The sequence below is a fragment of the Hemitrygon akajei genome, chromosome 1, assembly GCF_048418815.1.
Source record: "Hemitrygon akajei chromosome 1, sHemAka1.3, whole genome shotgun sequence".
Classification (NCBI taxonomy): domain Eukaryota; kingdom Metazoa; phylum Chordata; class Chondrichthyes; order Myliobatiformes; family Dasyatidae; genus Hemitrygon; species Hemitrygon akajei.
In genome coordinates this window covers 23,258,993-23,286,485 of record NC_133124.1, presented here as the reverse complement: position 1 = coordinate 23,286,485, position 27,493 = coordinate 23,258,993, and the positions used below count along the sequence as shown (strand labels likewise).

Sequence of the window (27,493 nt, the reverse complement as noted above, 5' to 3'; positions counted from 1 at the left end):
GCCAAGATTGATGAGGTAGATTCCATTTGTTCACTTTTAATTTTCATAATCATTACTCCCATTACATTACTGATATTGTTGAGATTTTTGAGTTCTTTTTCTTTTGTAATTCACTAAATTACTATAAGTGGACAGCCAGCCCGGAAATATAGCATACTGAAGATAAAAATATATAGATTTATTTTCCACAATTTGAATTATTTGATGGATTGGCATGGATTACTCCACACATGCAAATCTTCCAATAGGGATTACGATGGGTGTGTTATGTTCTGCAACTGAACATAACAACTTTTCCAAAAACCACAGAAGTTCAACCCTACAAAAACAATCTACTTTCTTCAGCCCACGGTGATGGAAATTATAACTAGATGAACAGGAGAATTTTCAGGACTGAGTTTTTGCCTTTGTTCCCAACGCCTCCACGTGATCACTTTTCATTAATGTCATTCAATTGAATCAAGATACATATTGGCCTCAGCAATTTGCTTGATTTAATTCTTGGTGTAAATATATTCAATTATACAACTGACGAACCCTTTAAAGACTGATAAGCTTTTTAATATCTGTTATACTAATTCTAAGACCATAACACATAGGAGCAGAAGTAGGCCATTTGGCCCATCAAGTCTGCTCTGCCATTTAATTGTGGCTGATCCATTTCTCCCCCCCCCCCTCCCCATCTCCTGCCTTCCCCTCATATCCCTTCATTCCCTAACCAATCAAGAATCTATCAACATCTGCCTTAAATATACATACTGTCTTAGCCTCCACAGCTGCCTATGCAATGAATTCCAGTTTCACCACTCTCTGGCGAAAGAAATCCCTCCTCATCTCTGTTCTAAAATGATGCCCTTCTATTCTGAGGCTGTGTCCTCTGGTCTCTCCTCCCCACAGGAGACATCCTCTCCAGATCCACTCTATCAAGGCTTTTCACCATTCGACAGGTTTCAATGAGGTCACCCCTCGTTCTTCTGAATTCCTGTGAACACAGGCCCAGAGCCATCAGACTGTCTTCATATGACAAACCGTTCAAACCTGGAATTATTTTCATGGAATTCCTTTGAACCCCTCCAGCTTCAGCACATCGTTTCTAAGATAAGGAACCCAAAACGGCTCACAATGCTCCAAGTGAGGCTTCACCAGTGCTTTATAAAGTTTCAACATTACCTCCTTGCTTTTCATATTCTTGTCCTTTGAAATGAATGCTAACATCACATTTGCCGTCCTCACCACAGACTCAACCTGCAAATTAACCTTTAGGGAATCCTGCGCAAGGGCCCCCAAGTCCCTCTGCACCTCAGTTTTTTTGTATTTTCTCTCCACTTAGAAAATAGTCAACACTTTCATCTCTTCTACTAAAGTGCATGACCATACACTTCCCGACACTGGTTTCCACCTGCCATTTCTTTGCCCGTTCTTCTAAACTAAGTCCTTCTGTAGCCTCTCTACCTCCTCAAAACTACCTGCTCCTCTATCTATCTTCATATTGTATTTAAACTTTGCAACAAAGCCATCAATTCCATCACCCAAATCATACTGTCTTGGCCTCCACAGCTGCCTATGCAATGAATTCCAGTTTCACCACTCTCTGGCGAAAGAAATCCCTCCTCATCTCTGTTCTAAAATGATGCCCTTCTATTACTTGAGTCACTGCACTGTAAACACTTGAAACCAAGTTTTATAATGCTGTTTACATTGTAAATACATGCTGGTACTTATGCACATTTTATCCATAACTGTACTTTAATCTCAAGTTTATTTTTATATAATTCTTTATTCTTATAATTTTTTGAATATTGCTGTTCTTGTTGCATGTCACTCCAATGCACCATGGCAAATTCTTAATACATGTAAATGTATATGGTAAATGAAATTGATCCTTGATCTTTGATACAGTGCATCATTAGTTACATTAATATTCACATATAAACCGGCTCTGTAAAATATTAATATTTAATAATGATGGTGGATTCCTGTGTCTGGTATGAAAGCTCTGATCCCTTCAAAAGGCAACGTTAATCTCATGCACTCCTGAGGAAACATACGCACCTGGGTGCAAAATTGTGCAAACTGAATTGCTGTCAGGATCCCAAGAGAATGCCGGCAGCACAAGTTAATTGCTCAGGCTGTGGAATAGTGGTTGGGAAAATGAAAATAAACTTGACAAGAGAGACCCAAGGTTTAACAGTCAGGCTCTTGCCTCCAGCTGCTGTTCGACTTGACAGCAAAGCTCAACTATATCCTCAGAGGCTTTAGGGTAAACGGACAGAGTGAATGCTGATGGTGCCAGAGGAACTTGTTTAAAGAGGACTCTGGTCAGTCTGAGGTTGGAGACCTTTCTTTAATGTAAAATGCAGTCAATTAAACTGAAATGAGAAAGGACAGGTTGTTTTCTAGCAAAAAGTGTACTGGGTAAGTGAGAGGCCTTCCAAACTGAAGTTTTGAGCATACAGTTCCAGTCAGGATAAAAGGAAATGCTAACAGGTTTAGGGAACCTTGGTTTTTGAGAGATACTGAGGCCCTGATTAAGGAAAAGAAGGAGGTACGTAGGGCATAAATGAAGGAACAAATAAAGTACTTGAGGAGTATAAGAAATGCAAGAGGACACTGAAGAAGGAAGTCAGGAGGACTAAAAGGAGGCATGAAATTGCCCTAGCAGACATGGTGAAGGAGAATCCTAGGGGATTCTGCGGATATGAAGACACAGTTGATCCACTGGAAGATCAGAGTGGTAATCTTATTCAGGAGACGGACACAGAGTCTACAGAAGTGGGGCAAAACAGCAGTGAGGTTGTGGACACTATACAGATTAAAAAGAGGAGGTGTTTGCTTTCTTGAGGGAAATTAGGGTGGATAAATTCCCAGGGACTGGCAAAGTGTTCCCTTGGACTCTGTGAAAGGCCAGTGCAAAAATTGCAAGGGCACTAGCACAGACATTTAACATATTCTTAGCCATGGGTGAGGTGCTGGAGGATATCCTACGTTGTTCCATTGTTTATAAAAGGCTCTAACAATAGGCCAGGACATTATAGACTGATGAGCCTGACATCAGTAATGGGAAGGTCTTTTAAGGGACTGGATATACTGTATGAGTATTTCGATAGACAGGGACTGATTAGGTATAGTCAGTATGTGGTATGTCGTGTCTAACCAAGCTTATTGAATTTTTCAAGAAAGTTACCAGGAAAGTTGATGAAGGTAAGGCAGTGGATGTTGTCTACATAGTCTGTAACAGCATGGGAGGTTGGTTAAGAAGGTTCAGTCGCTTCGCATTCATGATGAGGAAGTAAATTCGATTAGATATTGGCTTCGAGGGAGAAGCTAGAGAGTGGTAGTAGATGGTTGCCTCTCTGACTGGAAGACTGTGACTAGTGGTGTGCTGCAAAGATCGGTGCTGGGTCTGTTGTTCTCTGGATGATAATGTAATAAACGGGGTCAGCAAATCTGCATTTGACACTGAAGATTGGGGGTGTAGTGGACAGCGAAGGCTAACAAAGCTTATGGCAGGATCTGGACCAGCTGGAAAAATGGCAGATGGAATTTAGTACAGACAAGAGTGAGGTGTTGCACTTTGGGAGGACAAATCAGGGTAGATCTTTCGCAGTAGGGCAGTGAGGAGTGTGGTAGAACAGAGGGATCTGGAAATACAGATCCATAATTCCTGGAAAGTACTGTCACAGGTTGCTAGGGTTGTAAAGAAAGCTCTTCGCACATTGGCCTTCATAAATCAATGTACTGAGTGCATGAGTTGGGATGTAACGTTGAAATTGTACAAAATGTTAGAAAGGCCTAATTTGGAGTATTGTGTGCAGTTTTGGTCACCTGCTTACAAGAAAGAAGTAAGTAAGTTTGAAAGAGTGCTGAGAAAATTTACAAGGATGTTGCTGAAGCTTGAGGACCTGAGTTATAGAGAAAGATTGAATAGATTGGGACTTTATCCCCGAGAACAGAGAAGATTGAGGGGAGATTTGGTAGACATTTACAAAATAATTACAAAGGGTAAATGCAAGCAGGCTTTTTCCACAGAGATTGGGTAATACTACAACTAGAGGTCCTGGAGTAAGGGTGAAAGGTGAAAGGTTTAAGTGGAACATGAGGGGGATCAACTTCATTCCAAGGGTGGGGAAAGTTTGGATTGAGCTGCCAGTGCAAAAGGTGAATGCTGATTTGATTTCAAAATTTAAGATAAATTTGGATAAGTACATGGATGGGAGGGGTATAGAGGTATATGGTCTGGGTGCAGATTCATGAAACTAGGCAAATTAATGGTTCGGCACAGACCAGCTGGTCTGAAGGGCTTGTTTCTGTGCTGTACTTTTCTATGACACTAAAGAAGTTCATGTCCACACTCCATTTTGACTACAATCCCACCAACTTGTACTCACCACATGGAGGAAGTTAAATCCATATGATTTTAATAGCATAAAACAAGGAATAGTAATTTATATAGAGATAAAACTTTATGGGCCTGTCTTCAAATAGAGGCGGCCGTAACTAGAACAGTATGCTGTGCAATCACTTCGTTCAACACCAGTCTTAGGAACAAACAAGAGAAAATCTGCAGATGCTGGAAATCTGAGCAACACACACAAAATGCAGGAGGAACTCAGCCGGCAAGGCAGCATCTATAGGAAAAGAGTACAGTAGACGTTTTGGGCTGAAATCCTTCGGCCCGTCTTGGGAGGCCATCTTCAACAAGCAATGCCTCAAGAAGGTAGCATTCATCATGAAGCTCCCTCACTATCCAGGACATGCCCTCTTCTCATTACCACCATCATCAGGGAGGAGGTATAGAAGCCTAAGGTTGCACATTCAATGATTTAGGAACACCCTCTTCCCCTCTGCCATCGGGTCTCGAAATGTTCCATGAACCCACGAATACCACCTCACTATTTCACTCTCTCTTTTGATTATTAACTTTTTAATATTCTTTTATTGTAATTTATAGTAATTTTAATGTATTTCACTGTATTGCCGTCACAAAACAACAAATTTCAGTGTAAATCAGTGATAATTAAACCAGATTCTGAATTTTACCTGTATCTATTGAAAATATTGTCCATAAGACATTTCTACTTATAAAATATAAATTCACAAATAAACTCATCAGACCTTCGAAAATGCTGAAATAATTGCAAAATGGAAATGAAAATTCTGTCAAACTTACTTCAAAGTAAATTTATTATCAAAGTACATGTACGTCACCATTTATGACCCTGATATTCATTTGCTTGCAGGCATACTCAATAAATCCAATAACCATAATGGAGTCGATGGGAGACTGCACCAACAGGATGGACACACAAACAATTTGTGCAAAAGACAACAAACTGTGCAAATACAAAAGAAAGAATAATAATAACAAATAAATAAGCAATAAATATCAAGAAAATGAGATGGTGGAGTCCTTGAAAGTGGGAACAGCTCAACGATAGGGCGAGTGAAGTTAAGTCAAGTTGTCCCCACTTGTTTTAAGAGACTGATGGTTGAGGGGTAATAACAGTTCCTGAACCTGGTGGGGTGGGTCCTGAGGCCCCTATATCTTCTTGGTGGCTGCAGCGAGACGAAAGCATGGCATGGATAGTGGGGCTTTTGACGATGGATGCTGCTTTTCTGCGACTGCACTCCACTCAGATGTGCTCAATGGTGGGGAGGGTTTCACCTGTGATGGACTGGGCTGTATCCACTACTTTTTGTAGGATTTCCTGTTCATTGGTGTTTCCATACCAGACTGAGATGCAGCCAGTCCATGTACCCTCCACTACACATCTCTACAAGTTTGTCCAAGTTTAACATGTCATGCCAAATCTTGGCAAACATCTGACTAAGTAGAGACGCTACCATGCTTTCTTCATAATTGCACTTACGCACGGGGTCCAGAACAGATCCTCTGAAACTATAACACCGAGGAATTTGGCTGCACAAACTCAATGATTGGGAATGCCATGAGACTTGTTACCACAGAGGCAATGTGCGGCCAAGCAGAGACAGAAGGCATCAACTTCCAACTCAAGTCAGTGTGCTGAGCCAATGCAAAATTCACCCGAGCCCGTCCTACGCCAACCCCCCCCCCCCCACCCCCCGCCCCACAGGCAGCCTCCTCGCATTGATGCAAGGATGATTCATTGTTGAACTTGCAGCAGACTGGGTTCTCAGCACAGTCAGTGCACGGCTGATGCTTCTTGCTATATAATGAGTAATGTCTCCTGTTAGTGCTTATTCCATGAAAACTCATCCATGGGAATACATCCTGAGTACGATGTGCAATACAAAGTGCAATTTACTCATATAATTATCTTGCCGTGCTTTACAGCGATGAATAAAACATAGAACAGTACAGCACATTACAGGCACTTCGACCTATGGTGTTGTGCCGACTCCTTAACTTACTCAAAGAACCATCTAACCCTTCCCTCCTATATAGCCCACCATTTTCTTTCATCCATGTGCCTAAGAATCTCCTACCCCCGATACTTTATTCCAAACACCTTAAAGTTAAGCCCCGCCATCGTATTAGCCATTTCCACCTCTGGAGAAATGTCTCTAGCTGTTCACTCTGTCTACACCGTCATAGCATCATGAGAACTTCACTTCTACTCTCTCTTATGTCTAAATGAGTTTAATGTTCCATTCAATTACGGTTCCAGAGTTAATGTGCAGAAAGATACAAAATGTAGTAACAGAGTGTCAGATACCTCCTGTACCTAATAAACTAGTATTCAGATGCCTATGGCACTGTAGCCCATCCACTTCAAGGTTTGGCCCGTTGTAACACAAGGTTATTTGAGTTACTGTTGCCTTCCTGTCAGCTTGAACCAGTCTGGTTATTCTCCTCTGAACTCTCTCATTAACAAAGCGTTTTCACCCACAAAGCTGCCGCTCACTAAAGTTTTTGTCTTTCGCACCATTCTCTGTAAACTCTGGTGAGTGTTGAGCGTGAATATCCAGGAGATCAGCAGTTTCTGAGATACTCAAAGCACCCCATCCAGCACCAATGATCATTCCACAGTCAAAGTCACGTAAATTACATTTCTTCCCTATTAGGTCTAAACAACAACTGAACCTCTTGACCATGTCTGCATGCTTTTATGCATCGAGTTGCTGCCACATGATTGGCTGATTAGACATCTGTATTAACAAGCAGGTGTACAAGTGTGCATAAATAAAGTGACCACTGAATGTATGTCACCAAATATTGCCCTGTAATATTTCTTGCAGGCACTCTCAGTGGAACAAAGAAATACAATAGAATCTATGAAAGGCAACAAACAAAGACTGATAAACAACCAATGTGCAAAAGAAGACAATCTGTGCAAAGACAAATAAAAATAATAATAAAAAATTAATATTGAGAATACGAGTTGCAGAGTCCTTAAAAGTGAATTCATAGGTTACAGAATCATTTCAGAGTTGAGGTGAGTGAAATTATCCATGCTGGTTCTGGAGGCTGACGGGTAAGAACTGTTCCTGAACCTAGTGGTGTGGGACCTGAGGCTCCTGTACCTTCCTCCCGATGGCAGCAGCAAGAAGAGAGCGTAGCCTGAATGGTGGGGGTCCATGATGATGGATGCTGCTTTCTTGTGACTGTGCTCCTTGTAGATGTGCTCTTTTCCTCTAATGTGAATGTCATGTTTGGGTGTGGAGCATAAAGTCTGTTCTTGGTCGCTTCTGCTACACATGTAAAGTAAAGACACCATTCAATGAACTTTGTTGAAACTGAAGCTTGGAACTGGAATGCAAGTTGCTGGCACATCACCTTGTGGAGGTTGGAAGGAGGAGCTTCTTGAACCAGGTTTATCAGCTGCTACATAAAACTGACAAGCACTGTCCAACCTGTAATGTTATAGGACCAAACAACAATTACAACTGGAGCACTTCACTTACAGCAAATAGAAATTTTGGCATTAAGACAGGAAGGCCACCTTCTCCACGCTTCACTGAAGCAGCATGACCATAAGATATAGGCCACTTGGCCCATTGAGTCTAACCCGCCATTTCATCATTGCTGATCCAATTTCCTCCTTAGCTCCAACCTTCTGCCTTCCACCCGTATCCCTTCATGCATGAATTGCGCATTTTCTTATCTTGTAAGTTGTCACCACAAATCAACACAGATGAGCAGACCCCTGAGAGATCTTATTTGCATACTATAAAAATAGAGTGCTGGCTGATATTCCAGATCCATTATACTTTGGATGTCACGATCTGTACACGCAAATATTTGAAATATGACTATATTAAATTTCCCATTCAAATAAGTCTATGCAAAATGATGGAACTTTGACCCAAAGATGAACCAAAATAACCTAAAAAGAAAATCATCTTTACATACAAAAATATCAAACATACCCCACTAACAATTAGCTTTCAGTAGGAATTATCTGACAACCTGAGAGACGGGGGTCCATGAATGGATTCCCATATCCACGATGAACACAAAACATTTCTATCCTTCTCAAAGCAGCTCAGACCTGGTGTAATCTCGAATCATCTGTTCATTTATTGCAATGGCATGCAAATCCAAAATTATTCCTTCATCCCACTACTGTTCAAAACCACTCATACACAGGGGAGTCTGGTTGATGTGACAACCGTTTACTGGTGCCTCCGAAACGGCGGAATAGATAAATTAATTTAGAAATTGGTTTATTATTGTCACATGCACCAAGATACAGTGAGAAACTTGCTTGCCACTCATACAGTGCTTTGAGTTGGTACATGGTAAAACAATAACAAAATGCAGAATAAAATGTTATACTTACAGAGAAAGTGCACAGTTGGTGTAAGGACATAACAAGGTAGATTGTGAGGTCAAAAGCCCATTTTTTCCTATGGAGGGTGGTGGGAATCATTCAGTGGACTTATAAAGGCAGGACAGAAGCTGTTTTTGAACCTGCCGGCATGTGTATTCAGCCATCTGTATCTTCTGCCCGATGGCATCAGAATCAGTTTTAATATCATTGGCATATGTCGTGAAATTTGTTGTTTTTGTGGGAGCAATACATTGTAATACATAATAATAAAAAGAACATATAAATTACAAAAAGTATAATGAGTCTTCTAAGGAGTTTCTGATGAAAATTCACAAGTAATCAAAACTTGTGGATTATAGAGGTGTGTGGGTCTTTTAAGAGACTCCTGGATAGGTACATGGAGCTTAGAAAAATAGAGGGTTATGAGTAACCCTAGGTAATTTCTAAAGTAAGTACATGTTCGGCACAGCATTGTGGGCCGAAGGGCCTTTATTGTGCTGTAGTTTTTCTATGTTTCTACAATAAGGAGTTCAAAAGGAGAGGAAAAATAATACTGAGGTAGTGTTCATAGGTGCATTGTCCATTCAGAAATTAGATGGTGGACAGGAAGAAGCTGCTCCTGGAATGTTGAATGCATGTCTTCAGGCTCCTGTATCTCCTCCTTGATGGTAGCAGTGAGAAGAGGGCATGTCCTGTGTGATGGGGGGGGAAGGGGGACTTAATGATGGATACCACCTTTTTGAGGCATCGCCTTTTGAAGGTGTCCTCGATGCTCTGGAAGCTAGTATCCACAATGGAGCTGGCTGAGTTTACAACTTTCTGCAGCTTATCCCGATCCAGTGCAGTGGCCCAGCTGTGCCAGACAGTGATGCAACAATTAGAATGCCCCCCTAGAGCATTCTAGGTATAGAAGGCCTATACAGGTTTTCTGTAGGCCTAGAGCCATGACACACTCCTCATACGTTAGCCCTATCATTCCTGTCATCAATCTCATAAACCTCCTCTGGTCCCTCTCCAATGCCAGCAGCATATTCTTCCTTAGACACGGGGCCCAAACCTGCTTCGAGAGCAGTCTGACCAACGCCTCAAACCCTCAGGTTTACGTCCTTGTTCTTATATTCTAGTCCCCTCAAAATGAATGCTAACATTTTTTTTGCCTTCCTTACCACCAACTCAACCTGCAAATTAAACTTTAGGGTACCCTACACACGGACTCTGAAGTCCCTTTACACCTCTGATTTTTGAATTTGTTCCCCATTTAGAAAATAGTCCACACCTTTATTCCTTCCACCAAAATGAATGACCATACATTTCCCTGCACTATATTCCATCTGCCACTTCCCTGCCTCCTCAACACTACCTGCACCTCCACCTATCTTTGTATCATTCACAAACTTGGTCACAAAGCCACCAATTCTGTCATCTAAATCACCGACATATAATGTGAAAAGAAGCAGTCCAAATACCTCCTGCCTCCTGCCAGTCAGCCAATCTTCCATGATAGCATTTTTCCTGTAATACCATGGTCTCTTACCTCGTTAAGCAGCCTTGTCAAAGGCCTTCTGAAAATCCAAGTAAATAACATGGACTGGTTCTCCTTTGTCTATCCTACCTGTTATTTCCCCAAAGCATTCCAACAGATTTGTCAGGTAAGATTTCCTCTTTAGGAAACCATGCTGACTTTGGCCTATTTTATGATGTGCCTCCAAGTACCTGGAAACCTCATTCTTAGTTATGGACTCCAACATCTTCCCAACCACTGAAGTCAGGCTTCCGGAACCATTCTAGTGATTCTTGAAAGATCATTACTAATGCCTCCACAATCTCTTCAGTGACCTCTTTCAGAACCCAGATTCTAACTTCCTACTAATTTCAGCTACTGTATATCATATGCCCCCACTTTTCCTATACTACTGTCTTTGACTTCCTTGGTCAACCATAGTTGCCCCATCCTCCCTTTAGAATATTTCTTTTATATCTCAATCTGCAAGGTGAAGTCTATCAGATTACGATCACTGCCTCTAAAGGGCTGAAAATGTTGAAAGATTGGAGCGACTGGGCTTGTACACACTGGAATACAGAAGGATGAGAGGGGATCTGATTGAAACATGTAAGACTATTAAGGGATTGGACATGCTACAGGCAGGAAACATGTTCCCGATGTTGGGGGAGTCCAGAACCAGAGGCCGCAGTTTAACAATAAGGGTTAGGCCATTTAGAACGGAGTTGAGGAAAAACTTTTTCACCCAGAGAGTTGTGGATCTATGGAATGCTCTGGAGGCCAATTCTCTGGATGCTTTCAAGAAAGAGTTAGATAGAGCTCTTAAAGATAGTGGAGTCAAGGGATATGGGGAGAAGGCAGAAACGGGGTACTGACTGTGGATGATCAGCCATGACATCCAGAGACAGAGAAGCAGTTTCAGCGACAGGTTGCTATCGATGCAATGCTCCTCAGACAGGATGAAGAGATCAATACTCCCCAATGCCATTCGGCTTTACAATTCAACCGCCAGGAGTAAGATATGTTAAAGTGCCGGGGTTAGGACTCAATGTATTTAAGTAAACTACTTAAGAACTTTTTAAAAGCTATTATTAATGCTTTTGAGAGGGTGATTTTAGATGCATATCATATTTTTACTGAGTTAAGTATTGTATGTAATTAGTTTTGCTACAATAAGTGTATGGGACATTGGAAAAAATGTTGAATTTCCCCATGGGGATGAATAAAGTATCTATCTATCTATCTATCTATCTATGATCACAGTGAATGGCGGCGCTGGCTTGAAGGGCTGAATGGCCTACTCCTGTACCTATTGTCTATTGCTTCTTTATCAACTCTGTTTCTTAACACAATACCCAATCCAGAATTGCCATTCACCTAGTGGGCTCAAGCACAAGCTGCTCTAAAAAGCCACCTAGTAGGCAATCTACAAATTCCCTCTCTTGGGATCCAGCGCCAACCTGATTTTCCCGATCTACCTGCATACTGAAATCCCCCATGACTTTCATAACAATGCCCTTTTTACATGCCTTTTCTACCTCCTATTGTAACTTATATCCCACAGCCCGGCTTACTCTTTGAATGCCTGTAAAGAAGTCATATCATGTGGTCTTTTTACCTTTGCAGCTTCTTAACTCTACTCACAAGGATTCTACATCATTCTATGTCACCTCTTTATAAGGATTTGCTTTCATTTTTATTAACCAGTAGAGCCACTCCCTCTGCCTATCTGCCTGTCCTTTTGATACAATATGTACCCTTGGATTTTAAGGTCTCAACTTCTTTCAGCCATGACTGAGTGACGCCCACAATGTCATACCTGCCAGTCTCTAGCTGTGCCAAGATCATCTACCTTATTCCATATACCGCATGCATTCAAATATAACAGCGACAGTCTGTATTCATCAGCTTTTCGATTTTGCCCCCGTGTTATACTTCAGCGCATCCCACTGACTGCAATTTTGCCCCTATTATCTGCCTGTCCTTCCTCACAGTCTCGCCACACACCGTACCGACTTGTTTATCAACTGCCCCATTCCTCAACCCTATAGCCACTGTATATAAACCGATCAATTCGTTACCACAGAGTGCAGAATAAAGTGCAACGGTGAGTGAGAAAGTGCAGTGCAGATAGACAAGAAGGTGCAAAGTCATTACAAGGTAGATTGTGAGGTCAGGAATCCATCTTCTTGTTCTCGGGGATCGTTCAATCGATCCAGTTGAAATACATAAACCAATTACCACAGGACTGAATCGCCAAAGCAACATCCAGAGACTCGCTTTTTTTTTTACAAAATTCCTCTATTACAAATATCGGTGCTATACAATATATACAAAACAGTGACTAACACAGTTACTTCACTACATACAGACAATACACATTAAACCAAAATGATGGCATTTACACCCCGCGGAGTCCAATGGTCCCGGAACGCCTCAGCGGTCGCCGTGGACTGTGCGTGTTCCATTTTAATATTTACCCAAGCACGAACATACCCTCTAAACATTGCCAGGCAGTCTGCTCGGGCAGATCCTTCAGCCACCCGTTTCCAAGACCCACGGATGGCTGTTCCGCTGTGGGTTTTAAACAGGCTCAGGTTGGCGAAGCCACCAGTCGGCAGTGGGGAGTTCAGGGCGTATCTTGGCTGACATGTGGTACTGTACTGAAGTGGCAGGATTTCAAAGACAGAATTCTGGATTCAGACTCAGTGTGCCAACAGTCTGCCTGGATCTCAGTCTCTCTCTCTCATCCCCTCACACTGTATGCAATGGAAGCTGCTGTCTCTGCCTCTCTGCTTTGCTCACCCAGCCGAGAAGTCTGAGACAGAAAGCGCAGCAACCAAAACTACTTCTGCATTGCTGAGGGAATGCCAGATGTCTTGCTCCACACACAAGCACGCCCTCCAAGCACAATGAATTTTGTACCTGCAGGAGTTAGACTGCACAGCACACAGCAGTACAGTGAACCAGCGTTCTGTGAAGCAGCAGCACTAAGCTGGATGCCACTGTAAGGACATCCTAAGACACCCAGAATGCCAGACCTCTCTTTCAGCACAATGAAGAACTAATTACTAACCAATTTCTAGATCCAGTCTCCTTTCTTACCACACTCCCCCTCAGTTCACTGCCATTTTAGAAATGTTAAATTTGCTGCAAACAAACAATTTCATGACATATGTCAGTGATTTCAAACCTGTAATATCACCACCAGCTGATCCATCCCTCTGCATAAAATGATCAATCTCCTTTTATGTCCACCTATTATCCAAATCATGACTCTACACTTTAAATCAACCACAGCCTTCAATCCTAACTCCCACACCCCCTACTAAATAATGTCAGGTTTCATAATTTCCCCATTATAAAGCTATCTTGCAACATCTCATGTTTAATATTCTGATAGCATCTTCCTCATTTCTCCCAGAACTGGTTTCAAGTCAAGTCAAGTTTATGGTCATTTACCTTCGTATATAATGCATATAACCATATAATATATATAGAAATGAGACCAGGGTGAACCAGGATCTAAAACACAGTTGAATACATACATAATACACGCATAACACACAGTAATTTATGAAAGTAATGATGGAATCCACAGATGGATTACACATAAATAAACAAATCAAAGTGATAAACTAAACATTTTTTTAAGGTACTGAACAGATTAACCAGTGACACTGAAAACGATGCGGCAGGAAATTCAGAAGCCCAATGGCCTGAGGGAAGAAAGTTTCCCATCCTCACTGTTCTTGTTTTGATGCATCGGAGTCTCCCGCCTGATGGTAGGAAGTCAAAGAGGACGCTGCAGGGAAACCCCTATGATCCTCTCAGCTGTTCTCACAGTCCTCTCTCTGTAGGGAGTTCTGGTGCAATACTCGACTGCTCCCATACCAGATGGAGATGCAACTTGACAGAATGTTCTCAATGGTAATCCTGAAAAATGCAGTTATGAAGGAGGAAGTGGAGCCTTGCTTGCCTTAACCTTCTTAGGAAGTGGAGGCGTTGCTGTGCCTTCTTATTCAGGGAGGTGATATTAAGGGACCAGGTGAGATCACCTGTGATGTGAACTCCCAGGGACTTGGTGCACTTTACCCTCTCCATAGAGCAGCCACGTATTCACAGAAGGGGATCTTTCATCTCAAGTCCACAATGACTTCCTTGGTCTTCTTCACGTTCAGGTTTAGGCTGCTCATCTCACACCAGTCCACCAGCTGCTCCTCTGTACTCCGTCTCAAGATCTTAAGGCACAAACTAACGGAGATGGGAGTAGACTCTCACATGGTGGATTGGATAGTGGACTACTTGACAGATAGACCTCAGTATGTGCGGTTGGGAGACTGTAGGTCTGACACGGTGGTCAGCAGCACAGGAGCGCCGCAGGGAACCGTACTCTCTCCGGTCCTGTTCACCCTGTACACATCAGACTTCCAATATAACTCGGAGTCCTGCCATGTGCAGAAGTTCGCTGATGACTCGGCCATAGTGGGGTGTGTCAGGAATGGACAGGAGGAGGAGTATAGGAAACTGATACAGGACTCAGACAGGATGAAGAGGTCAATACTCCCCAATGCCATTAGGCTTTACAATTCAACTGCCAGGACTTAAGAACTTTTTAAAAGCTATTATTAATGCTTTTTGAGATAGTGATTTAGATGCATATCATATTTTTTACTGAGTTAAGTATTGTATGTAATTAGTTTTGCTACAACAAGTGTATGGGACATTGGAAAAAAGTTGAATTTCCCCATGGGGATGAATAAAGTATCTATCTATCTATCTATCATCATCGTTCTTGTTGAGCTTGTCCTTCAAGGTGCAAAGTCCGGAAGGACCTGCCCAAGCAGACTTGGTGCACGCTGTAGCTGCTATGTACTGAAGATGCAGTGTAACAGTGGCGTCAGGAGGAAATGATTAGGTTGCTGGACGGAGGGTGGTGCCTTTGTCTTTGGTGATAAGGCACTTGCAGGTAACTATAAGGAGTAATACCATTCACCTGATGCTTGAATGGCTCTGGGAAAATCGGGAGTACTGTGTGTAGTTTTGGTCACCTACTACAGGACAGGTATCAATAAGACTGAAAGAGTGCAGAGAAAATTTACAAGGATGTTGCCAGGGCTTGAGGACCTGAGTTATAGGGCAAGGTTGAATAGGTCAGGACTTTATTCCCTCGAGCATAGGAGAGTGAGGGGAGATTTGATGTAAGTATACAAAATTATGAGGGGTATAGATCGGGCAAATGCAAGCAGGCTTTTTCCACTGAGGTTTGGTGAGACAAGAATTAGAGGCCATGGATTAAGGGTGAAAGTTTAATTGTTTAAGGGGAAAATGGGGGGAACTTCTTCACTCAGAAGCTGATGAGTGTGTGGAACGAGCTAACAGTGGAAGTGATGGATACAGGTTCGATTTCAGCATTTAAGAGAAATTTGGATAAGTACATGGATGGGAGGGTTATGGAGGGGTATGGTCCGGGTGCAGGTCAATGGGACTAGGCAGATTAATTGTTTGGTACAAACTAGACGCAGCATCTATAGGCGGAAATAAATAATTTCAGATTTTGCAACTTTCCCGTTATAAAGCTATTTTGCAACATCATCCATCTAATATTCTGTTAGCATCTTCCTTATTTCTCCCACATCTGGCTATTACCCTCTTCCTTTCCTGTCCTGATGAAGGGTCTCAGCTCAAAACGTCAGCTGTTTATTTCCCTCCATAGATGCTGCCTGGCCTGCTGAGTTCCTCCAGCATTTTGCTTGTGTTACTCTGGATTTCCAGCATCAGCGGAATCTCGTGTCTTTTTAATGCCCACAACTGTTTGCAACACATTATTAAATTCTCAGATCATTATATTCTTTTCACTTGGTTATTATTTTGCTCTCTTTCTGCAGACCAAATGCTACAGCATGATGTACTCTTTCAGAATGACTTGAGTTCACAGACATTTTTCAAATGCTGTGATACCACCACCACTGGTGTTTTTTTTCCATATTGGTTGTTATCCAAAAGAATGGACGCAATCTTTCATTGATTCTATTGTGGTTAGACGATAAGATATAAGAATAAAATTAGGCCATTTAGACCTTCGAGTCTGCTCCACATGGCTGATATATTTTACTTCTCAGTCCTAATCTCCTGCTATCTCTCCATATCCCTTCATGCCCTGACTGATCAAGAACCTATCAATCTTTGCCTTAAATATACCCAATGACTTGGCCTCCATAGCCGCCAGTGGCAAAGAATTCCACAGATTCACCACTCTCTGGCTAAAGAAATTCCTCCTCATCTCCGTTCTAAAAGGGCATCCTGTGGCGACCCACTTCCTAGCGCACTCGAACCGGCTCACAAATAACCAGCGCGCAGGCACAAAGGCCAGGTCCACAACAAAGGCAAAAAGCCTGCAGGGGTTTGTGAGTACGTGTCCCTTAGAGCATCCGCGCCCAGGGAGGGCGGGATGAGGGAGGCTTTAAAGCAAGGCTGTGAAGTTCGAATAAAATTATCTTTGATTGCAGTTTACTGACTCCGTGTCGTTATTTTAGCGCTGCGTGTAGCACACCACTACAATCCCTGTAATTTGAGGCTGTGTCCTCTGGTCTTAAACTCCCCTACCATAGGAAGAATCCTCTCCACGTCCACTCTATCAAGGCCTTTCAACAGTGGATAGGTTTCAATGAAATCACCCCCCCATTCTTCTGAATTCCAGTGAGTAAAGGCCCAGAGCCATCGAACACTCCTCATACGACAAGGCTTTCAATCCCAGAATCATTTTCATGAACTTCCTTTGAACGGCATTTACTATGATTGCCCACAGAGAAAATGAATCTCAGGGTTGTATTTGGTGACGTATATGTACTTAGATAATAAATTTACTTTGAACTGTGCACTGTGTTGTCATGTGACATGACCAGGATAAACCCAATTTGCAAGTGCTCCTTAAAAGAAATAATTACTTATACAGGACATTTTCCCAGTTTAAGTAAATATCATCACAATTATTATAATTTATAATGATCATAATTTAATGAGTTATGAAACTGTCCATTACAATGTTATCACACTCATTTAAAATTATCTAACTCAAAGTCTAGATTTATAATGCCAGTCATGCAATTGTACAAAGCTCCCATAACAGCTCTAAATCTGGAGAAAAGCACCAAATTCACAGAGTACTTTTACAATCCCATCCATCAGATTATATGTGCCATTATTTTACAAATAAACTTCAAGTCCTATTCCTTACCTGGCTGCACCAGGCATGACTTTTGCTCCCTCTTATGTCTGATGTGCTGACCGTTCCACTCTGTTGCAGTTCCAGAGGCAATTTTCCTTCCTCTCTCTTCTTTATTCACCGTAGGAATGGTTAACAGAATACTGGTCAGCTTTGAAGGGGATTTCACTGGGGACACCGACTGGCTGCTGGGACATCCAGTATCATCTGCTCAAAAGATCAACAAAGAACATGATCACATTGAAGAGTCTAACAAGCAGAAAATGAAGGGTAAAAAGGAGAGGTTTTTTTATAGACACTAAAGCTCTGATTTAAACAGCACTTTTGACCAGAAATAAACGACATTGGAATTAAGATGGGTCAAATCACTTACGTTGTGTATCTCATTGCACTGTAAGATCAATCTTCTTTTTAAAGAGGCACGGAAGATAATGATCGTAAAAGCAGTATGCATACTATGGATTTTCAGTTTTAGCCTTGGTGAGTGGTGAATGACTGGAGGGATTGGGAGACTGGCACAGTGGTGGCTACTCCATCGAGTCATCCCATTGAAGGTCAGACTGGAATGTCAGAGGACCAGTGACTGGGTAAAGGGTATAGTCTAGCGAATAAGATCATAAGGCATAGAAGTAGAATTAGGCCATTTGGCCTGTTGAATCTGCTCTGCCATTCGGTCTTGGCTGACCCTTTTTCTTCCCCCCTCCTCAGCCTCAATGCCTAGCATTCTCCATAAGAAAGAGAACAAACTCTTCTCAGATTTCCAGCCGGGTACAGGTATCGATTACAACCGACATTTCAATGACAAGCTCTGCCATCTTCGTCAAGCATTTATTTTGGTTTGTGTGTTTCAGATACCCCCAATACCATTGGCACCCAGCCTCCATCAGCAGGACCCACTCAATGGCTGCTGTCGCCCAAGGCAAATTCTTACATCTTTTAATCAGGATGTTAATCTGTCCAATTGACAGCCTTTGTTATTCAAATGAAGTTCAGCTATCAGGCTCCTGTGAAACCCCATATACCTTTCATTCTTTGATAACTGACACCATTACTCTCTCAGTTGCTTTTATTTTACTGTGCAATGACTTTCAAAAGTATCAGGGCAATCCTGAGAATTTACACCCAGGAATCTCTGCTTTACTTTTCAAAAGGCCATCAGCCACTCAAAAGAAAACCAGGCAAATTCACAGCAGGATACTGGTAGGTAACAACAAATGTTCAAAGTTACTGAACACTGGAAAAAAATAGATATTGTGATAGGTTCTCTAAAAATGTAAAGTCCTTAGGCTGGAGTCTCTGTCACAAGAGGAGAACTAGTAAGCATTCGGCACGGACTAGAAGGGCCAAGATGGCCTGTTTCCGTGCCGTAATTGTTATATGGTTATAACTATATTAGAAATACTAGGCATAGAGACAATGAAATGTTCAACTTCTATTATTATTATCTATTTGGAACACTAATTTTAGAAACATAGAAATGGAAAACCTCCAGCAAATTACAGGCACTTCGGCCCACAAAGTTGTGCCGAGCATGTCCCTACCTTAGAAATTACTAGGCTTACCTATATTTTTCTAAGCTCCACGTACCTGTCTAAAAGTCTCTTAAAAGACCCTATCGTATCTGCCTCCACCACCGTTACCGGCAGCCCATTCCACAACCTCACCACTCTGAGTAAAAATCTTACCCCTGACATCTCCTCTGTATCTACTCCCCAGCACCTTAAACCTGTGCCCTCTTGTAGATAGATAGATAGATAGATACTTTATTCATCCCCATGGGGAAATTCAACATTTTTTTCCAATGTCCCATACACTTGTTGTAGCAAAACTAATTACATACAATACTTAATACTTGTGGCAACCATTTCAACTTTGCAGAAAAAAGCCTCTGACTATCCACACGATCAATTTTGAGTTACAACATTTACTTTTTCATAATTCAATAGCACCTGAAATATATGAAAGCAATTTTTGAAATACTCCCTTTGGAACTCATTTGAGTGCAAATGCAGTATTTGGAAGGAATGGCTGTACATAATGCAGCAGCTTTGATACTGTCATCAATTTGAGGTTTGTTCTGTTTTCCCCAGTGTAAACTGCTGTATATAGGGTTGAGAAACCATGTGAATGAATGTCTACTTGAATCTCATTGAGCAAATACGTCCATGTTTTTTCACAGATGGAATGCATGTTCTAACTGCTTTGCTCTTTGTGGTGTGCTATAAATGGAAGTTCACCATTTTGTGCTCACTCCAATCTACGGCATATTCGTAAAGCACTACAGCACAGAAAAGGCCCTTCTGCCCACTGTTTTTTTAAGAATAGTACAGCACATTATAGGCCCTTCGGCCCACAATGTTGTGTCAATGCTCAAACCCTGCCTCCCATATAACCCCCCACCTTAAATTCCTCCATATACTTGTCTAGTAGTCTCTTAAACTTCACTAGTGTATCTGCCTCCACCACTGACTCAGGCAGTGCATTCCACACACCAACCACTCTCTGAGTGAAAAACCTTCCTCTAATATCCCCCTTGAACTTCCCTCCCCTTAACTTAAAGCCAAGTCCTCTCGTACAGAGCAGTGGTGCCCTGGGGAAGAGGCACTGGCTGTCCACTCTGTCTATTCCTCTTAATATCTTGTACACCTCTATCATGTCTCCTCTCATCCTCCTTCTCTCCAAAGAGTAAAGCCCTAGCTCCCTTAATCTCTGATCATAATCCATACTCTCTAAACCAGGCAGCATCCTGGTAAATCTCCTCTGTACCCTTTCCAATGCCTCCACATCCTTCTAATAGTGAGACGACCAGAACTGGACACAGTACTCCAAGTGTGGCCTAACCAGAGTTTTATAGAGCTGCATCATTACATCGCGTCTCTTAAACTAGTCAAAACCCTCCAATGTGAATGTACTCCCTCCACCACAACCCTCTGCCTTCTGCAGGCAAGCCAATTCTAAATCCACCTGGCCAAACTTCCCTGGATCCCATGCCTTCTGACTTTCTGAATAAGCCTACCGTGTGGAACCTTGTCAAATGCCTTGCTAAAATCCATGTAGATCACATCCACTGCACTACCCTCATTTAAATGCCTGGTCACCTCCTCAAAGAACTCTATCAGGCTTGTTAGGCATGATCTGCCCTTCACAAAGCCATGCTGACTGTCCCTGATCAGACCATGATTCTCTAAATGCCCATAGATCTTATCTCTAAGAAACTTTTCCAACAGCTTTCCCACCACAGACATAAGGCTCTCTGGTCTATAATTACCTGGACTATCCCTACTACCTTTTTTGAACAAGGGGACAACATTCGCCTCCCTCCAATCCTCCGATACCATTCCTGTGGACAACGAGGACATAAAGATCCTAGCCAGAGGTTCAGCAATCTCTTCCCTTGCCTCGTGGAGCAGCCTGGTGAATATTCCGTCAGGCCCCGGGGACTTATCCGTCCTAATGTATTTTAACAACTGCACCACCTCCTCTCCCTTAATATCAATATGCTCCAGTACATCAACCTCACTCATATTGTCCTCACCATCATCAAGTTCCCTCTCATTGGTGAATACTGAAGAGAAGTATTCATTGAGGACCTCGCTCACTTCCACAGCCTCCAGGCCCAGCTTCCCACTTTTATCTCTAATCGGTCCTACCTTCATTCCTGTCATCCTTTTGTTCTTCACATAATTGAAGAATGCCTTGGGGTTTTCCTTTACCCTACTCGCCAAGGCCTTCTCATGACCCCTTCTTGCTCTTCTCAGCCCCTTCTTAAGCTCCTTTCTTGCTACCCTATATTTCTCAATAGACCCATCTGATCCTTGCTTCCTAAACCTCATGTATGCTGCCTTCTTCCACCTGACTAGATTTTCCACTTGTCACCCATGGTTCCTTCACCCTACCATTCTTTATCTTCCTCACTGGGACAAATTTATCCCTAACATCCTGCAAGATATCCCTAAACATCAACCACATGTCCATAGTACATTTCCCTGCAAAAACATCATCCCAATTCACACCCGCAAGTTCTAGCCTTATAGCCTCATAATTTGTCCTTCCCCAATTAAAAATTTTCCTGTCCTCTCTATGATTCTATCCTTTTCCATGTTAATACTAAAGGTCAGGGAGCGGTGATCACTGTCCCCCAGATGCTCACCCATTGACAGATCTGTGACCTGACCCGGTTCATTACCTGATACTAGACCTAGTATGGCATTCCCCCTAGTCGGCCTGTCAACATACTGTGACAGGAATCCATCCTGGACACACTTAACAAATTCTGCCCCATCTAAACCCTTGGAACTAATCAAGTGCCAATCAATATTAGGGAAGTTAAAGTCACCCATGATAACAATCCTGTTATTTTTGCACCTTTCCAAAATCTGCCTCCCAATCTGCTCCTCAGTATCTCTGCTGCTACCAGGGGGCCTATAGAATACCCCCAGTAGAGTAACTGCTCCCTTCCTGTTCCTGACTTCCACCCATACTGACTCAAAAGAGGATCCTGCTACATTACCCACCCTTTCTGCAGCTGTAATAGTATCCTTGACCAGTAATGCCACACCTCCTCCCCTCCCCCCCTCCATTCCTTTTAAAGCACTGAAATCCAGGAATACTGAGAATCCATTCCTGCCCTGGTGCCAGCCAAGTCTCTGTAATGGCCTCTACATCATAATTCCATGTATGTATCCAAGCTCTCAGTTCATCACCTTTGTTCCTGATGCTTCTTGCATTGAAGTACACACACTTTAGCCCTTCTACCTTACTACCTTTACACCCTTTATTCTGCTTCTCTTTCCTCAAAGCCTCTCTATATGTTAGATCTGGCTTTACTCCATGCTCTTCTTTCACTGCTCTATCGCTCCGGGTCCCATCCCCCTTGCAAATTAGTTTAAACCCTCCCGAACCATGCTAGCAAACCTACCAGCAAGGATATTGCTCCCCCTCGAGTTCAGGTGCAACCCATCCAATCTGTACAGGTCCCACCTTCCCCAGAAGAGATCCCAATGGTCCAAAAATCTAAAACCCTGCCCCCTGCACCAACTCCTCAGCCACGCATTCAACTGCCATCTCCTCCAATTCTTACCATCACTATCACGTAGTACTGGCAGCAATCCTGAGAATGCCACCCTTGAGGTCCTGTTCTTCAGCCTTCTACCTAGTTCCCGAAACTCACACTTCAGGACCTCATCCCTCTTCCTGCCTATGTCGTTGGTCCCAACATGTATCACGACTTCAGGTTGCTTTCCCTCTCGTACCAGGATGTCATGTGCCCGGTCAGAGACATCCCGGATCCTGGCACCCGGGAGGCAACAAACCATGCAGGTTTCCTTCTCACGTCCACAAAATCTCCTGTCTGCTCCCCTGACTATAGAGTCTCCAATGACGACTGTTATTCTGCCTAGTCCCGTCCACCCAAACCTGAACCATAGCCCTCCATGCACCTCTAACCTATGTAGTCATCCAAATTTCTCTTAAATGTTGAAATCAAACCAGTATTTGCCACTTCCATTGGTAGCTCATTCCACACATACACACAACTCCCTCTGAATGAAGTTACCCTTAAATATTTCACCTCTCACTCTTAACCTATGATCTCTTGGACTGATCTCACTCAACTGTAGTGGAAAAAGCCTGCTTGCATTAACCTTTTCTATACCCCCATAATTTTGTATATCTCATTCAAATCTCACTCTTCAACAATTCAGGGATTAAAGTCCTAACTATATTCGACCTTTCCCTATAATTCAGGGGCTCAAAACCCGGCAAGATCCTTGTAAATTTTCTCTGTACTCTTTCAATCTTATTAACAGCTTTCCTATACGTAGGTGACCAGAACTGCACCGAATACTCCAAATTAGACCTCACCTACACCTTACACAACTTCACGTTTGTGCTCAAGCATTTTGTGTTCACTCCAAGTCTAAGGCATATTCACTAATTACCCTTGACAAAACTCCACAGGACTTCTGACAAATATCTTGGGTTCGTGGTTGGCAACTGTTTTTTTTTAAAGTATCAGGCTACTATAGGAAACTAAAGATCAAAAGATCAAAGCAGATGCAGAGCTGGATTTCTCAAGTCACAGATGGCATGAAGATTGCAACAGGAAAAAATAAGGCCCAAAAGAGATGACTAGGACATCAACAAATAATGAATGAAAAGACCTCATACACTTAATGATTCATTCAAAACAGCAAACTGCCTACAGTGTCTACAGCAGGGGTTTCCAACCTGGAGTCTCCGACTCCTCAGTTAAAGGTGGTGGTCCATGTCACAAAAGAGGTTGGGACCCCCCTAGACTACAGGGCTCTTGGTTCAAAAAGGAAACAAGTAGGTTTCTCTTTCAACTGAGACTTTGTGAAAGAAAGATATAGCGGTACATTAGTTAGATACACCAAAGAGATCTCACATCTATTAATGACCTAAACTTGAATATCCAGCGCATACTTGCAAAGTCTTCAGATGATATGAAATTTGATAATGTAATAAACAATGAAAATAGTAACAAGACTTGAGGAACAGCTGATCAGGCTAGCAACATAAACGTTTTCTGATTGATGAACTGTGGATTTGTACATTTTGGTTGGAAGAATTTGGATTAAGAATCTCAACCAGGCAGTACAATTTTAAAGAGGGTTGGAACAGAAAGATTGATGTAGTTTTCAAGTATTTAAAGGGGAGAGCGCAGGAAAAACTGATGTTTAACATGCATAGAGCCGTAGAATTTATAAACGCAGCACAAAAGGAAGGAAGTTATGCCTGACCTTCATATATACTGGATAAATCTCAGCTGAAGAATTGTGGACCACATCCTTTAGCAAGGCTGTCACATCCTTGGAAAGTATGTAGAAGAGATTTATTAGAATGATATCACAGCTGAAGTCGCTAATTTCATGGACTGATTTGAAAAGCTGGAACTCTCCTTGTCAGCGGAAATTTATTGGACATGGTGGCAATTGTGAGATGCTAAGGTGACTCGATTTCCAAAACTACAACCGCCAGTAACATGAAAAGACAGACTTAAAGTAAATGAACCAAATGCGAAATGAGGTATGTCGATCCACATTTCAGGTGAAATGGATTCACTTTTCAGAAGCATGGATGAAGTACATTTAGAAGCCAAAACTGAAATCTGAATAAGCATAATGAGAATTTTTCACTGAGCGCTGGGTCAATTTTACAGAGACATGGGAACCCGATGCAGACATTAGATCATTAGACATGGAAGTAGAATTAGCCCTTTCGGCCCACTGAATGCACTACCATTCGATCATGGCTGATTTCTAGTCCCTCACAACCCTGTTCTCCTTGCTTCTCCCCATAACATTTGACACCTTACTATTCATGACCACAAGACACAGGCACAGAATTAAGCCAGTCAGCCTATTCAGTCTATTCTGCCACTCCATCATGGCTGATTTATTATCCCACACAGCCCCATTCTCCTGCCATCTCCCCAAAACCTTTGACACCTTTATTAATCAAGAACCTACTAATCTCTGCTTTAAATATATGCAATGACTTCACCGCATGAGTCAATGAATTGCACACATTCACCAATCATAATATGACTGAATTCATACTGCAATTTGAGAGCAAGAAGCATATCTCACACATATCAGTATCGCAATGGAATAAAGGGAAGTACAGAGACACGAGAGAGGAGCTTGCCCAGGTAGCCTGCAGGATGATGCTGGCAGGGATGACAGCAGTGCAGAGGTGGCTGAAGTTTCTGCGAATAGTTCACAAGGTGCAGGGTAGATATGCCCCACAGAAGTAGTAGTTCTCAAATGGCGACTGTGGCTGACAAGGGAAGTTAAGGACTGCATAAAACCCCAGGAAAGGGCATATAAGGTAGCAAAAGCGAATGGGAAGTTGAATGATTGGGAAGCTTTTAAAATCCAACAAAAGGCAACTAAAAAAAACTATAAGAAGGGAAAAGATAAAACATGAGGGCAAACCAGCCAATTATATAAAGCATGATACCAAAAGTTTCTTCCAGTTATATAAAGAGTAAAAGGGAGGTGAGAGTTGATATTGGAACCACTGGAAAATGATGCTGGTGAGGAAGTAATGGTGGACAAAGAAATGGCAGATGAACTTAATCAGTACTTTGAATCGCCTTTACTGTGGAAGACACTAGCAGTGTGTCAGAGGTCCGTGAGTGTCAGGGAGTAGGAGTGAGTCCCATTGCTATTACAAAGGAGAATGCACTAGGCCATATATGTCAAACTCAAGGTCCGCGGGCCAAATCCGGCCCGTGGTGGAATTATCTTTGGCCCGCGAGATAATATCTAATTACTATTAAAGCTGGCCCCAGTAATCGAAGCGCCTATGGCGTATGATATGGCTAATGCTGAGTTTATTCAGGTACCAGGTTTTCAGGGTTTTTAGTGTTTATTCGGCAGTCTTCTTCATAAGAAACGGAATTTGTAAAGTGAAACACTTTGTAGTTATAGCAGAGACTGAGACACATGAGAGCAGGCTGAAAAAACGGAGGCAACGAAAGCTGCGTTCGCACGCGTCCGACTGATCCGGCCCGCATGAAGCTGCATTTTGCTCAATCCGGCCCGTGACCTAAAATGAGTTTGACACCCCTGCACTAGGCAAACTCAAAGGTTTTAAGTGGAGAAGTCACCTGGACCAGGTGGACTACATCCCAGAGTTCTGGGAGAGATTGTTGGAGAGATAATGGGTGGTCATGATTTTTCATCAATCACTTGATTCTGGCATGGTTCCAAAAGACTGGAAAATTGCAAATGTCACTCCACTTTTTAAGAGTGAGGAAGGCAAAAGAAAGGAAATTATAGGGTAGTTAGCCTAGCTTCAGTGGCTTGGAAAGTGTTGGAGTCTATTATTACGGATGAGGTTTTGAGGTACTTGGAGACTAATGATAAAATAAGTCAAAGTCATTATGATTTCTGTGAAGGGAAATCTTGTCTGACAAATCTGTTAAGAGTTAATTGAGGAATTAATAAGCAGGCTGGACAAAGGAGAGGCAGTGGAGGTCATTTAGTTGGATTTTCAGAAGGCATTTGATAAGGTACCACTCATGAGGCTGCTTAACAAGATACAAACCTATGGCTTTATAGGAAATATACTGGCATGGATAGAGGAATGGCTGACAGGTAGGAGGCAGCAAATGGGAAAAAGGGGGCCTTTCCTAGTTGGCTGCCAGTGACTCGTGATGTTCCTCTGGGATCAGTATTGAGACCTCTGTTTTTCACATTGTTTCTCAATGATTTAGATAGTGGAATTGATGGCTTTGTGGCAAAGCTTGCAGATGATACACAGATAGGTGGAGGGGTAGGTGGTGCTGAGGAAGCAATACGATTGGAGCAGGACTTAGACAAACTGGAAGAATGGGCAAACAGTAGCAGATGGAATACAGTGTTGGGAAATGTATGATAATGCATTTTGATTAAAGGAGCAATAGCATGGACCATTATTTAAATGGGGAGAAAATTCAAACATCAGAGATGCAGAGGGACTTAGGAGTCCTTGTGCAAGACTCCCAGAAGGTTAATTTACAGGTTGAGTGTGTGGTAAAGAAGGCAAATGCAATGTTGGCATTTATTTTAAGGGGAATAGAATATACAAGCAAGGAGATAATGAAGGACACTAGTCAAGCCACATTTGCAGTACTGTCAACAGTTTTGGGCTCCATATCTCAGAAAAGGATGTTAAGTTATTGGACAGTGTCCAGAGGAAGGTCACCAGGATGAGCCTGGGAACGAAGGGGTTAACATATGAGGAGCATTTGGCAGCTTTGTGCCGGTACTCACTGGAATTTAGAAGAATGAAGGGGATCTCACTGAAACCTAGCAAACTTTGAAAGGACTAGATAAGGTGGATGTGGAGAGGATGCTTCCTATGGTGGGGGTATCCAGAAGTAGAGGGGTGACATTTTTGAAAGAGGTAAGGAAGAATTTTATTAGCCAGACGTTGATAGTTTCCTAGTTTCAGGGGATCAAAGGATATAGTGAGAAGGCAGGTGCATGGGGTTGAGTGAGA

The 27,493-nt window shown here is 42.4% G+C and overlaps 1 protein-coding gene across 5 annotated transcripts in view; it reads right to left on the bottom strand.

The window, feature by feature from the left end:
• sybu (syntabulin (syntaxin-interacting)) overlaps window positions 1–27,493 on the bottom strand; it is a 128,602-nt gene that overhangs the window by 53,120 nt on the left and 47,989 nt on the right. For all 5 annotated transcript variants that reach the window (XM_073039003.1, XM_073039010.1, XM_073038998.1 and 2 more), the window contains one exon: window positions 17,495–17,689. In XM_073039003.1, the coding sequence (XP_072895104.1) occupies window positions 17,495–17,689 (195 nt within the window). The remainder of the gene's footprint in view (window positions 1–17,494; window positions 17,690–27,493) is intronic.